The 16034-nt window shown below is 38.3% G+C and overlaps 1 protein-coding gene across 21 annotated transcripts in view; it reads right to left on the reverse strand.

Moving 5' to 3' along the window:
- Positions 1-16034, reverse strand: part of Nebl (nebulette) — a 365241-nt gene that overhangs the window by 51529 nt on the left and 297678 nt on the right. For 20 of the 21 annotated variants that reach the window (XM_052728294.1, XM_052728291.1, XM_052728293.1 and 17 more), the window contains 4 exons: positions 13971-14078; positions 9564-9674; positions 5184-5294; positions 1651-1761 (listed from right to left, as the gene is read on the reverse strand). The exons of the other annotated variant lie outside the window; for it this stretch is intronic. In XM_052728294.1, the coding sequence (XP_052584254.1) occupies positions 1651-1761; positions 5184-5294; positions 9564-9674; positions 13971-14078 (441 nt within the window). The remainder of the gene's footprint in view (positions 1-1650; positions 1762-5183; positions 5295-9563; positions 9675-13970; positions 14079-16034) is intronic. 21 annotated transcript variants of the gene reach the window in all.

Consider the following 16034-nt stretch of genomic DNA (forward strand, 5'->3'; position numbering starts at 1 on the left):
TTGAACTTTGAATTCTGCTTTTACTTATATTCATTCTGTAACCAAGTATATGTGTGTGTATGTATATGTGTGTGTGTGTGTGTGAGTGATGTATAAGAGTTAACAGTAATTAAGACAGAACAACAATTAGAAGAATTAGAAGAAAGAACTTTCATTTACTTTGTCCATGCTACCAAGGTGGGTGGGTTTTATTGCAAATTAATGTCATTAAAACTGCTAAACCTTATGAATTTTGGTGTTATTCAATATATGCTGACATTGTAGAGAGACACAAGTATGTCTGTCTGTGTTTCTGACATAGCTCCCTCATGACAGCATCAGTTCTGAGAATGGATATGGTACCTTAGTCTGGGGCAGGGAAATGTAAATGGATTTACAATACTGTCACAAGGTGTAATTGATGAGTGGAATCAAGGTGACATCTAAGGCTTGTCTGATACCATTTGAAGAGGCAGAAGAGATAAGAAGAGGTAGGGGAGAAATTAAGAGTTCTTATCTTGGTGTAACATGTTGAGATCTTACACACATGGACAACAGTAATTTCAGTGGCTTCATATCCACATCCACATTATAAAACACATAATTTTTCTAAAAGACTTAGGCAACTATATGAAGTAATGAAAAAGAATCCACAACAGTAAATGAAAGCAAAAGAAAGGAAATTATACAGCATAACTGCATTTAAGGTTTACTTAAGTCTCTGTATATACAAGATCATGTTTGTCTATATATCATACATACAGATCTGAAAGTCTACAACAAACTTCTAAAAATGACCAATTATGCTGTGAGAGTCATGGTAGCTCTCAGAGTAGCCTTAGTGAAGACTCACTACCAAACCTTGAGATAAGCAAATCACCCTCCTTAATCTGCACCCCCGCTTTCTATAGTACTCTTATATAACTGCCTTATCCTAAACACTATCAAATTCGAGTGACTTGTTTGTACTCTCAGAATCACTGAGGAGATTCAGGAAGCATGGAACACAATCCCGGATATCTCCCTAGAAAATGTACATATGGTCTGACTCCTACAGTTTTGTTATACTCACATCTTCATATACATTGCATGAAGAGAAAGTGGCACTGAATGAATGCACATGGTCATTCAAGACATATCATCTCTTAATCCAAAAGCTGAATCTAGAAATCTCAAGTGCAGATATAAAATGAACAAAGGAAGTCTTCTAAACACACAATCACATAGAAACAAAGATTGTACTCACATTAAAATCTCAACATGTGGTTTCTATGTTTTCCTCAAAACATTGGAAACACAAATACACTAAGCAGAATATGAACTATACTATAGAAACGCACTATAAAAGTATTTATCATACCCTAGACTAACATGAAATGTGTTGTAACACAGGAATAAAATATGTCAGGGTGTGCGTCCCTGTGTGCATGTATCTGTGTGTATTCTATGAAAATGTCTCTTTCTAAGCTTCCTTTGATGTATTTAAAGTCTACAAGCAAAGTGGAAACTATACATTTTCAAATCAACATCACGATTTGACATGATTTCCATTCCAAACTGTCAAACCAGCCCACAAAGCTTTGAGAGATTCCATGCACTACTCTAGCTGCTGATATGATTGTTGAGTACAAAAATAGGAGTTTCGAAGTATGTCTGACCCTCCCCACTCACCTCACTGGCTATCTTGGCAGCTTTCTTGGCACGTTGTATTTCAAGTGTATTGGTGTCAATTTGCATTCCCTTCCCTTTAATTTCTGACTCCAGGTCCTTTTTGTATTCTTTCTGTAAAAGCAATGCTCAGCACAATTTAGTCACTCTGTAGACAACTTATACTTGTAGTTAATGATTTAAAAAAAAAACTAAACATTTTTAAAAGACCAAAAGAGCACTGTAAGATGGCTCAGTGGATAAAGCACTTACTATACAAGCATTAAGATTAGAGTTTAGATCCCTCAGAAGCCACATAGACTAGACTAGACAAATCAGAAAGCTCTGGGTTCAGCAGAGACCCTCAGTTAATAAAGTAGAGAGCAATCATGAAAGACACTCAATGTCAACCTTTGGCCAAATATCACATACCTGTGCAAACACATATACATGAATGGATACAACACACACACACACACACACACACACACACACACACACACACAAGAAAAAAGGTATATAACCAATGTCCAAGAGAATGGAATGTTTACTACTATCCATGATCACACAGAACTAAGCAATTTGGGGAGTATACATAATTAGAACCACTGTTCTCACTGGAGATGTTCTTACACTATTAAAAGGGCAACTGTTGAGTGATAATCTTCATGGAGTGCTGTCCTGGACACTGGGAGACAAAGGAATGCAGATGGGTTCATGCTATAGGGAGTAGACTGAGAATGAGGCCAGAGCACTCAGAAGCTGAGCCATAAATACTACAGATGATCCCTGTAATTCCTTCTTGTCTGTGAAATAAGGGTAAGCATTGCTCCACGGGAGATCCACAGTGAGGAAAATGAGGCAACAAACACAGAACCCATCATTAGTGGGACTTAGGAATAGAAAGATGGCTTTCTCTAGTCTCTGTTTCTAGATGGCCACTCCAGTCCCTTTTTTTTTTTTTTTTTTTTAACAAAGTCTGTTTTGTTGCTATTCCTACTACCATCTTACCACTCAATTTTCAACTGGACCCTACCATTTTTAGTTTAAAGTAAACTCTCCAGATATAATTGACAAGCAATAATAAGATTGACCCCTCAATGTAGACTGGCCACATTATCACAACTAAAGAAGATTGCTCAGGCTACTAGTAGTCTTTCCTGTTTCCATATGGATTTCAAAACTGCTTTATCAATTTCTGTGAAGAATGCAATCAGGGACATTTTGACTTCTTTACCTATGTGCATCCCTTTTATTTCCTGCTCTTATCTTCATGCTCTAGCCAAACTTCAAGCACTGTATTGAACTGGACAGGAGACAGTGGCCAGCTCTGTCTTGTTCCTGATTTTAATGGAATTGTTTTGAAGTTTTCTCCATTTAGCAAAAATGCTATGGGTTTGACATACATATCAGGCTTTGTTATGTTGAGGTATGTTCTCTCCAATCCTGTTGTCTCCAGGGCTCTTATTATGAAGGGATGTTACACTTTGTCAAAAAGAATTTTCTCTATCTGCTAAGATGATCGTATATTTTGTCTTTAAGTCCATTTACAAGTTTTATTACATTTATCAATTTGCATACATTAAACCATTCCTGCATCTTTGGGATAAAGCTAATGTGGTCATGGTGAACGATATTTTCCATGTGTGCCTATGTTCAGTTTGTTGTGATGTCTCCCTATCATCTCTAATTTTATTAATTTGGATCTTCTCTTTCTCGTAGTTAATTTGGCTAGGGTTTGTCAATCTCATTTATCTTTTCAAAGAACCAACTTCTCATGTCGTTGGCTCTTCATATTGTCTTGTTTGCATATTTGTCTCTCGTTCTTTAATTTCTGCCCTGGTTTCAATTATTTTTCCCATCTACTTCTTTCAGTTTGGGTTGTTCTTGTTTTTCCAAACCTTTTGAGTGCATTATTAAATTATCTGTTTGAAGTCCATCTCGTTTTTAATGTAAGCACTCAGAGCAACACATTTCCTTTTAAGACTTTTTTTCATTTTATCCCAGAGATTTTAGTAAGTTATGTTTTCATTTTTATTTAATTCCAAGACTTTTTCTATTTCTTCCTTAATTTCCTCAAAAGTTCAAATACTTGATAATTGAGTAGTTTCATCCCCATGAGTTTGTACATCTTCTGGTGTTTCTCTGTTATTTATTTTCTGTTATTTTTATTAACAAAGATTTACTTGATTGCAGTCAGATTGAATGTATGAAGTTATCTCAATTTTCTTAAATTTGCTCTGTGTACTAATATATTGTCTTTTTTAGAGAAACTTCTGTGGCATACTGACCAAAAAAAATGTGTATTCTGTAGTGTTTGAGTAGAATGTTCTGTAAATATCTATCAGGTTCATTTGGCCTATGATGCCATTTAGCTCCACTGTTTCTCTGATTACATTCTGACCATTGGTGAAAGTCGATCTTGAAGTCACTACTGTAACTATGTTGGGGTTAATCTGTGACTTAATACCTAGTAGTGTTTGTTTTATGAAATTGGGTGCAGCCAACTTTGGTGGACTTGTGCTAGAATCATAATGTCCTCTTGGTGGATTGGAATGAAGTGGTCTTCTTTGTCTCTTCGATTTGTTTTGGTTTGAAGTCCTTTGTGTTAATTCAGAACAGCTATGCCTGCTTGTTTCCTGGTCCCATTTGCTTAGATTATTTTTTCCCATCTTTCACTCTAAGATAATGTCTAGTCAAAAAAGTGATGTTTATTTCTTGTAGACAACAAAAAGGTAGACACTATTTTCTAATTCAGTGGCTTCGTCTGTGGCTTTTGATTGGGGAATTGAATCAGAGTGGACAGTCCTGAAGCAGGAGAAGCTGGGTTTCTTACCAGGTGTTGGTCCTGGACAGTATGGTCAGGTACCTGTAACAGGGTTCTTAGGTCAGAGTGGGTGGGGCCAAAGCAGAGGAGGCCAGGTCTCTAACCAGGTGCCAGAGGCCATGCGTGTGCCGGGTGGGTGCCTGAAGTAAGGTTCTCAGGTTCATGTGAAGCTTTCTAACCACAAAGAGTCTCACAAAGCCACTATGTGATACCAACGTCATAATAATATAAGGAATAGGAGACTGAAACTACTTCTTGGACATTTCATTTCTTCTTATAAAGTTCATATGAAATGAGAAGCAACTACTTTCACTCCATACAGAGGTTTAACTCTTTAGCAACCAGTTGAAGACTAGAAATGTGTATTGCTTAAAAAGCAAGAGAGCACAAGCCGTTCAATTGCAGCTGATGCCAGAACATGAGGCCACACCTGTCTCACTGTATGCCTTTACTTGCTTTTAAATAACCAGGTCAAATCTCATAGGACTATTTTGTCTATGAGACAAATTTCTTTAAAAATGACCATTTTCTGCACCTACTGCATATAGAAAGATGGTGAGGATGAAATTACCTTTAATTTGCTTCCTGGGGAAAGCCTTACTATGACATGGCTGTTTATTATCATCCACACATATAACTTGTGTCATATAGAACCTTTGAGAAAGCTGTATTGGTAGGGAAAGAAGCTGAAAATGTTCTCATTCTGAGCTGCTAAAAAAAACCCACTCACCTCGCTGGCCATTTCAGATGCTCGCTTTGCTCTCTGAATATCAAGGACTTCTGAACTAAGTTCCATTCCTTTCCCTTTTATTTCATTTTCCAAGTCTTTTTTATATTCTTTCTATAAGACAAGAATAGAATATTTCACTTGAAGGTATCTCTGCAATTACTTTAACTCATATGCCAGTTTACATGTCTTCTAGAGACCACAGACAGGAGAAAATATTGCTAGGAAGGAAAAAATTAGATGCTGAACATTCTTGCCTTTTCCCATTGACGTTTAATTTTCTCCTCTATCAAACTCAAAGTGGCATCCACTTTTACCAGTGCTTCATCCTTTCTCCCAATATCTTTTGGCATCATACTGAACTTCTTTAAAAAGATATCTTCCCTTTAAGTGTTGAAGAAAATCTTAAGAATAAATAGGCTTCTTTATTTGAAGTGATTTTGGAAATATCTATTTAATGTGAATTTCTAAAAGAACTTACTGGAAAAGAATTACAAAGCCAAAGGTTGCAGTAGTCAGAGGTATTTTTAAGTATTTTATTCAAAGAATTGTTTTTAAAAAAATACCAAATAATTTCCTGAAAATTGTTAACATAGATTTTGAATGTCTGTCTTAATATCACTTTTTTCAATTTTTTTTTTTAGATAGAGTCTCATACAGCCCAGGTTGGCCTAGAAATCTCCACACAGACAAATATGACCTTGAAGTTCTGATCTTTCTCCCCTTCCTTCTGAATGCTGGGATTATAGGTACAGACTACCACACCCATTTTATGTGGTGCTGGAATGGAACCCAGGGCTTTGTGCATGCTAGACAAGCACTCTGCCAACTGAGCTACATCCCAAGTAGTCACAGCTGTTTTACAGACTCTTGTATATAAATTATTCTCTATTGACAAGTTTCTTATTTCCTTATTTACTTGCATTATAAAATAATATCTTATTCCATCAAACCAAGTTTCATTTTATGAATATTTTGCTAAATAAAAATAATTCCCTTTAATGATAAGAAATCAGGTTGCAGTTAATTCTGGGGTTCCTGTCATGGCACATGCCCCCCCCCATCCTAAATCATTAAATTAGCTTGATTTCTGATCAAACAATAGCTTTAGAGGACTTCGTCAAGCCTGCCTGTGATTTTGGAAATAGCCCTCAGTCAAATGACCTTGATAAAAGTCAGAGTTTCTACTAATTTGGTCATGTGACCTTTAGGAGGCCCTTTGAGTAACTCAGTCTCCATTTCCATCTGAACAAAAGGAAATAAAATAAACGTCCTATTAATGCCAAAGGGCAATGGAGGAAAATCAGGCAAAATATTGGAACAGCCAAAGGCCTTACATAAAACATACATTTTAGAATAAAAAGTGATAATTTGGAGACTCTACATGGCAATATAAAATCATAAAGAACGGAGCATAGAATACATTTACAATTAAGGGCTTATATGGAGAAATTTATAATTGTATTAAGTAACCAAGTGGCTTTTTCCATTAGATATTTCTATGTAACTAAGTGAAAGATCAGCCATTATGAACGACATACTTGTGTCCCTTCTAGAAATCTATGTGTTGAAGCCCTAGCTTCTTTGGGAAGTAGTTAGGTTCCGATGATGTTACAGGGTAGGTCCTATGATGAGATTAAAAGTTCCATAGAAAAAGAGGCCAGAATTCCCTTGTTCCTCTGCTGTAGTGACAACAGTCAGAAAGCCATCAGCAAGAACAGGACTCTCACCCAGAGCCAAATCCACCAGCACCTTGATTTGGGGCTTGGTTTTCAGAGTCAGGCGAAATGTCTAACTTGAAACCACTCAGTCTACCATATTTTGTTACAATAATCCCAAGCTGCTCAACCCAGTGAATAGTTTTCTGGGCCTTTTCCTGCCCAGTTCAGACATTCAGACCCCTAAGTTCAAAATGTTATCAACTGAATCTTACTATGTTTTAGTTATAGCATTATTGTTCTGCATACTTCCTTTGAAAGAATTAGGGCAATATTTTTCCCCATTAAGAAAGAAGAAAAGAAGAGAAGGAAAGGACTAATCTCACTTTGTCATCTGTATGCAAATGATTAGAAGATCCAGCTTTAATATGCATACAAAGAGTATAGTTTCAAAATGTAGAGCAGTTACAGGACACTCATTTATTTGTTCTCAGTTTCAAGAAAATTTACAAGAATAAGAAGTGACAAAAAAAAAAGTACAAGCGAATCCCTATAGATGTTATAAGCTGTTCTAAAGAATCCCGGTAATTTCTGATGCCACTTTAATGGCAAAGGCCAGCTATCATTTGCTTATTAAAAGTTGACAACAAGCTGCTTCCAAATGGAAATCATGCTTCAATTCATTCCACTGGCTTAAGACATTTCTTCCAGAGGAATCATTTCTTTGATTCAAAAATTTAGAATAAGATGGGACTTCACTTTTCTTTTTGTATTCTACTTATACATTACATTTTAGATTGCATTAAAATATAATCATTTAGATGAGCATATCACAATAGAATTAGAAGAGCTCTCAGTTAGCTTTGAGCCACTTGGAGGAAATGGATTAATTTTTTCAAAGTGTTGATGTACAAGTATGTCTTGATTTATTAAAGCTAAGAAATTTAATATTCAACAAATTTAATACCTTACTTTGAGCCAAATTTTAATTAAGATTTCAAGAAAAATTCAAAGAAGATAAAAGCAAAACACAGCAATGAGTTCTTCTGTGCTGTGTGCTAACTCTGTAATTTTCCCCACATAGAAGAGAGAGAACTTTTAAATAAATCCTCTATTCAGACTTTCCTAAGTGAGTCCCTCATTTCTGATATCAAATGTCATGATGCTGCAGGGAAACTACGCAAAGAGCTGGAGAACTGGCTCGGGAGTTAAGAGCATGAATTGTTCTTCCAGAGGACCTGACTCAGGTTCCCAGTTTGGGTGTATCACACCTTCAGTTCCAGGCGACCTGAAGCCCTCTTCTGGCCTCTACAGACACTGCACTCATGTACACAGCCATGGGAGAACACATAATTAAAAGTTAAGATTAAATTTTTTTAATTAAAACTGGTTGTAGAATATGTTTTATGATAACTAAATTTAAGAGAATCAAGCTTTCAAAAAATTGGTTTTCTGAGCTGGGCATGGTAGCAAATTCCTTTAATCCCAGTACTCAGGAAGGCAGAGGCAGGCAGATCTCTGTGAGTTCAAGGCCAGTTTGATCTAAAAAGTTAGTTACAGGACAGCCAGAGCAGCTGTGACACAGAAAAATCCTGTCTCAGAAAACAACAACAACAAAAACAAACAAACAGAAAAAAACAGGAGAAGAAATAGAAAGTGGGTTTCTCAGGACAATGCTTAGCCTATGCACTAATGTGCTGATCCCTGAAATTCTCCCAAAATGTGGAAAACTCAGCTGCATAATCTGTGGTAGTGGGGCACTGCATACATTCACATCTCCCTAAATAAAAAAATTATATTTATATATATATATGTGTGTGTGTGTGTGTGTGTGTGTGTGTGTGTGTGTGTGTGTGTGTGTGCTGTGGGATGGTCTGTATGTCAAATGTGTTGCTGATTGGTCAATGAATAAATCACTGATTGGTCAGTGGCCAGGCAGGAAGTAAGGCGGGACTAACAGAGAGGAGAATTGAGAGAATAGGAAGCTGGGTGAGGGAGACACTGCCAGCCGCCATCAGGACAAGGAAGATGTAAAGTACCGGTAAGCCACAAGCCACGTGGCAAGGTATAGATTAATAGAAATGGATTAATTTAAGCTGTAAGAACAGTTAGCAAGAAGCCTGCCACGGCCATACATTTTGTAACCAATATAAGTCTCTGTGTTTATTTGGTTGGGTCTGAACGGCTGTGGGACTGGCGGGTGAGAGAGTTTGTCCTGACTGTGGGCCAGTCAGGAAAACTCTAGCTACGTGTGTGTGTGTGTGTGTGTGTGTGTAATTCCATGTATATTATATTATATATACTATAAATATATGTTAGAGTTTATGTAATATAAAAATTATATATAATTCCACATATATAATTATATATATGGGTTATGAGAGAGAATCAAGCTTTTACTTAATATTATTTGTAAAAACCAGCTGCTATGAAACTATAAAACTCACTACCCACAAAGCTTCTGAGCTAGAATCACAATGCAAAAATAGAACAATTTTCAAGTTTTTCCAGAAAATATGGACAATTTCTTTCTTCAAAAGTAAGTAGACATACTAACTACACATCCCTGTGTTAAGAAAATGCAAGGCTCTGTTAGTAAAGGCCAGAAAAAAAAATAGTTCACATCACAAATATGCAATTAGTAGAGAACTGCTAAGATGTTTCTGAATTCACTTCCCCAGTTTTCCTCTTTTGTGACATGTAATATAAACGCACAAGGCCATACCTCCCTCATCAGGTTGGTGATGTACTTCACATGTAGAAATGCAGGAGTCTTGTCTAAATCCAGTGAGGACCTCCCTTTAATCTCCTTCTCAAAATCTTCTTTGTAAACTTTCTGTCAAATAAGACCATATTATATTTAATGTAAGGAACTCTAGTGAGTATAAGAAAACTATGAGAACAAGCATTCATTCTCAGAACCAAACTATGTTTTCTCATATAATTCTACCATCTCATCTTCTTTACTATTTTTTAATAAACTTTATTACAAAAAGCTTGCAAATAAGTGAAAACAACCTCATACACCGAAATTAAGCAGTCTTTTTAACAATAGAGTAATAATTTTAGTTTGGGCAATTTCACAATATAGGTGGAGTTTTTCCATCAGGACCATCAGTCAGCTCTGTCCCGCCAGCCAGCTCACAAATAACCACACAGAGACTTATAAGTGCTCAGTCAATAGCTTAGGCTTGTTACTAATGAGCTCTTACAACTTAAATTAACCCATATTTTTATTCCTTTACTTGCTGCCATGTGGCTCACAGCAACACAGTTCTACCAATGAAGAACAGAGTCACGAAGCAATTTCTCAAGCTGAGCAAAGGCACTGAAAATCTTATGTGATTAACATCATTCCATTTTACGGGAAGAAGAAGACAGGCTTTCTGACTGGATCATCTGATGGCTTCACTCAAAAGGAAGTTTGTCTCATCCACTGGAAGAAAATCTGGTGGTGTAGAAGCCAGTTCAAACTCTCCAAATGTATAAATGCTCGAGACCCCATTATCCTTCTCAGAGGCAGCCTTTTGTAAGCCCAGGAGAACCAATTTAAAATGCAATCAGATGAATGGGAAATGGGTGTTACTGTTGCTTCATGACTTGAGCACTGAGACTATTGCTTTACTACTTATGGATTTCTCATACAGATGAAGCTACACTGTGAGGATAACCTTGTCATAATGCTAGGGGTTCCCCTTAAGAGTTCACATCGGCAGCTGGAGATGGTCCATGACTAAGCGCTTATTCATCATGTATGAGGCCTGGAGTTCACGTGAGAAATAAATGGAAGATGCCTATGGTGATCCTGTTGGGGAGGAGCTAAATCTATAACAATTCTTGCCTTTCAGGCCTGCTTTGACATCCTTGGCTATGAATATAAATTCTAGCATTTGAGTTACACCCTTGAAAATCAAAGACAACCTGTGTTTTATTTTTAAAGATTTATATATTTTTATTTTATGTGTATGAGTGTTTTGGCTGCATGTATACATGTGTACCATGGCGGCCAGAAGAGAGCACTGAATTCACTGGAACTGGAGTTAGATGGTTGTAAGATGTCATCTGGGTGTTGGGTGCTGAAACTGAGTCTTCCACAAGAGCAGCAAGTGCTCTTCATCACTAATCAACCTCTCCAATCCTAATAACCCATGTTTTACGACTAGGAAAATAACCTCTTCAAATGGCAAAGTATCTATTCATCTGAAACATTCAGTAAACAGGAGCCAGATTTACCAAATGTTTTATTCAAAATACATCATAAAATGATAAAATAAATAAATTGTGCCTAAGACTGTTACTTATGCAAAATGAGAAGCTATTTCTATTTTCATTATGCATCTATTACAAAGAAAAGTAATTGTGTGAATAAACATATTCTCCAAAGCAGAAGTAAGGCGAAGAGAAACACGTTGCCTCCTCACTTAGCATTTGTGTTACATACAGTTACTCAACCAATAACGAGCATGGCTGTGAGAAAAGGCTGGAGCAGATAGATGTCCAGTAAATCAATCAAGAAGCTGCATTAAAAACATTTTGACTTAACCATAACTACACACACACACAAGAAAAATTAAGAGAAAGTGTTCTTTTTCCAGGCAGAACTAATTGGGACAGCATGGTGGTTCTCTTCAGGTCTGCTTTTTCTTTCTATGTCCAAAGGTCTTTTTGTACATCCCTTTATCTAAAATGTTTAGATATTTATTTCTCTAGCCTTGAGAATATCAATCTGGCCCAAAAGATTCCCCTAATGGAAGCCCTGACTCTCATCAAGCCTTTCTGAGAACAGGCAGAACTGAAAAATCTGAAGGGAAAAAGAGGAACCTAACCATCAGTGGCTATAATTAAAGGGACAACCTGTCTGTCGCACTAGGAGGAGGGAAAAGAGCAAACAGGGAAGAAAACAAGAGAGACTATCATGAGAGAGGAGGCGCTAAAATCCCAACTCTCCAAATTACTACCGTTTCTAATTTAGAACCAAGGCCTTGAAATATCTTAACCATGAATGATGAGGTAGATGATGGTGTGTTGGTGAGAGGGAAGTTAAGTAATTGGGGTACAAGAAAATTAAGATAATCACAGAAACAGCATGATAGAGGGGTTTCCACATGAGTCCCTGTCTCTGGCTGAGGATGCCAGGAGAGCGTGACAGGGAGCTGACCAGCTTAGGAGGCATGAGGAGGATGTCAGGGTGCTGGGGGGTGTCTATGAGAATCTATGGGCGAGCAACAGGGAGGATGTGAGGAACCACAGGGTAACTGTAGGGGGTCCGTGGGAAGGTTAAGGGGAGGCCACGGGAAGGTTAAGGGGAGTCCACAGGAAGGTTAAGGGGAGGCTAAGGAGAAGGCTAAGGGGAAGCCATGGAAACGCTGTGAAGAAATTCCGGAGAGGCTGTGGTGAAGCTGTGAGATCATGGTAATGATGAGACGGAAGCCACCAGCCAGGTGTTGCTTTCATTAAAAAAAAATAAATAAGTAAAAAACAAAAGACCTTTGTTCTCTGTATCCTTCAGTGAACACAGGTTTAACAGTTTTTACACACTGTTAAACTTGCAGAGAACCATGAAAGTCGAAATCTCTCCCTGGGCTGTGGGCCTGCAACAGTGGCCACGTACTTCCTATAAAATGGGGAGAGCCATTAAAAATCCACTGCTAGCTCACATAAAAGGCGGCTCTATAATGGCAGATAATCGTGCAATATAAAGGATATCCAAAACTGCTTTCTATACTGTTGTCTAAATGGAGAAATGAGATTCCAATATAATCTGTCCTCTTTAAGGTGAGCTTTTGTGGGCTTCTGAACTTGGACCAAATTTCCCAGCTCTGCCAAGTCACCTAAAACAGACAACTCACTTAGTCTCCACAGGTACTGACAGTTCTTTATCAAATTCAATAAAAGACTTAAAAAGATATGACAGGAAAGGATAAATAATGCCTCTCTCCTCTTTGACTTAAGAAGGAATTAACCAAGTGTGTCCAGCTAGTCTCAGGTTGTCTGAGGGGCTTTTTTCCAAAAAGATGGATCCTAGCATCCCAACAAAGCAGATGGCAAACAAAACCGTAATGCTAAGTTGCAACTGCCTGACACTACTGGGTGGATGCTGACTGTAGACTGAACTGCCTGGTACCCTAAATGGAAAGAAAATGAAGGGATCACCTGGTCAGAGAAACTATAATCTGAGGAGTAGCTGCTTGTGGCAGTGTTGTCTTCTCTTAGAAGCAAAATAAATAAACAAAACACATTCAAGTATTACTGGGGGTGGGGTCGGGGGTCAGTTAAATAAACTTACAAAGGAAGGAAGTACCATGATGGTGACCAGGTCCTAAAACACTGGTGACATTGACCAGATATGTGACTTTATTTAAGACAGTTTACTTCAGTGCATTACAAACGCACGGATCACATTCTCCTCAAGCCATTTCCTTTAAAGATTAAATGAGCTGCTATAGGTGAAGCTCTTATCAAGGCGGCAGGCACAAAATAAGGATTTAACTATTTAAATGTTGGTTCTATTACCATTGTGGGAGGAGGGAAAGAAAACGAACCAGGTCTTCATTTTTCAACTAGTTTTAGATACTCGATTTTCACATTGGTACAGTTTGAAAGTGTTGATCACGGCCAATCTGAAGAAGTGTCAGGGCTTTTCCATGGGATGTGGGAGCAGAGAAGAGCTCATCTGCTTGACAGTTAGAGTTGTTGATCAGTAGACTAAGGTGCAGACAAATTCAGTGACCTCTGGCAGTGAGAGGCTAGATCAGAACACAGGTCCTGTCCTGCAGATCTGTGCTGGGGTCCTTGAGACTCCCTGCAGGGCTGAGCTGTGTCTAGAACAGGGGTCCTTGAGCCTGCCCTGCAGAGCTGTGCTGGGTCTAGAACAAAAGCCCGTGAGCCTGCCCTGCAGAACAATGTTGGGTCTAGAACACAGGCCCCCAAGCCTGCCCTGCAGAACAATGTTAGGTCTAGAACAGAAGCCAGCAAGCCTGCTCTGCAGAGCTGTGCTGGGTCTAGAACATGGTCCCCAAGCCTGCCCCACAGAGCAGAGCTCTTGTCTCTAGACCCCACTCATCACTGGCTGATTCTTTTCCAATGAGAAAACTTCAAGTATCAACTTTTAGCAACAAGCCCAGTCCCCTACCTCGCTCTGCATCTTCTGAGCCTCCTTTGAAGACTGATATGATGGTGTCTCAACAAACTCAAGCATGGACTTGCCCTTATTTTTCTCATATTCTTCTCTGTATTTTACCTGCATTGAAAAAAATATTAAAAGCATATAAAAATAAGAGGTGTACATAGTTCAGTGGCAGAGCACATTTTTAGCAAGGGCAAGGTCTTGGGTTCAATTCCTGACAATAATAATGACAACAACCAAAACCTAAGTATAGAGCAAAACACAATAAACGTACGCCAAGTTAATCATCCTGTTTTGTGATACCAAGCTATTCTGGCAGTTTAGGGTGATGAATGGGTTCCCCAGAGTCAAGTATTTAGTGTCATGGGACACTAAATAATGTGTTCTATGGAGGACAAATAAAGTATTTTGTCAAACAGGTAGAGTATGTCGATACTTATTAAATAGATGGGGTTATTTATATCTGCACTTACAGCATACATATGTGGGACAGAGAAGGATGGAAGGAGGAGGAGAAGGTGAGAGAGAGCTCACTGATAGTCTCCATGTATATCAAAACATTTTGAATAAGTTTTAAAAAATGAGCATGATTATCTTTCTGTCAACAGAGGGAAAATGTTCCCTGAACTCCTGAGTTTTCCCCTAGATACTAACTAAAACATATACGATTTCCTTTTATTTCACTATCCGTTATTTAATATTATCATATTATGAATTATTTGTTTCAATTAAAATTAGTTTTATCTCCATTCTTTTTATAAAAGGAAGGATATTTTCTGTCACTTCAGGTTTTGTTTTTCTATTTTCTTTGTGTATGTATACATACACGTTTGTGTCTGTGGTGTATGTGTGTGGTGTGTACACACGTCTGTGTGAGTGTGGACGTGCCACAGAGGCCAGGAGAGAATGCTGGGTGTCCTGCTCTATCACCCTGTGTTTTACTTCCTTGAGACAGACTGATCTGGATATGGAATTAGGCTGGCAGCCAGAAATCCCCAGCCATTCTTCTGTCTCTATCACCCACCCTACACTCTTACAGCTACAGGGGCATACAGCCACCCCCAGCTTTTGACCTGGGTTCTAGGGGTGAGCTCAGGTCCTCAATACTTGTACAGCAGCCACTCTTACTTGCTAAGCTGTATTCCCAACCTGGTGTCTTCTATTTCTTAAAAAAAAAAAAAAAAAAAAAAAAAAAAGCTAAAATTGTATGTAAGCCAGCATCATGGTTGAATTTTAGTGATACTTTTAACTCAGTTCATAGGAAAGCTTTGATCATGACTCACTTCAGCAATGCATTTTCATTCATTCTTGGGCTTCATTGTAGGGGTCCTCTTTCCCACCCACCCCTGGCCTGTCGGCCATGGCCACCAGGTCAAGAGGGGAAAAAGGCAGAGGGGGCAAAAGAAAGCTTTGGCGGCCCATGAGCACGAATGGAGACAGCCCTCCAGGAGACATATTTCAGTGAATCAGCTCGACTTTATTTCAGAGTATAAGGAATATATAGGATTGGGGAGCCTGGGGACCTAATTTGCATTAAGCAGCTTGCTCCTATCACAGGGCTTAGTATGTGGCAGTAGAGTCCTATAGCAGAGCCCTTAGCACGTCTTCTTAGCAGGGACCTGTGCCAAGGGTCAAGTTAAAGATGAATCAGGCACCTGGTTTTAGAGAGAGCTTTTAGATAAGGTCAGTCCTCCAGGCTCAGGGGCATTCTCCAAATAAGGGCAGCTAGAGGCGGGAAGTTCTGCTGGAGGGAGGGAGGGAGGGAGCTCCGTTTTGCCAAGCTTACTGAGATAGGCTGTTGGGCCATGAGGAGGCTGTGACCTCTAACCAGCCAGCGATGTCTTCCAACACTTCATAATGGTTTGTAAAATTATTTAAGTTGTATAATGATAATGATAGGTAGTCAACCTAAAGGAAAATTTCCAGTACTTAGAACTTTGTAATGACAAAAAAAAAGTGAAATACCTATTTACGATAGAGTTTTATTATAGAAAATTTTAATGGATAAATAAGAGTGCTGCATACATGATATCATACTATATTAGAATAAAGTTTTGTGGGGGAAAATTC

Source organism: Peromyscus californicus, unplaced genomic scaffold, assembly GCF_007827085.1.
Source record: "Peromyscus californicus insignis strain IS unplaced genomic scaffold, ASM782708v3 Scaffold_8__1_contigs__length_139910024, whole genome shotgun sequence".
In the NCBI taxonomy this organism is placed as follows: Eukaryota; Metazoa; Chordata; class Mammalia; order Rodentia; family Cricetidae; genus Peromyscus; species Peromyscus californicus.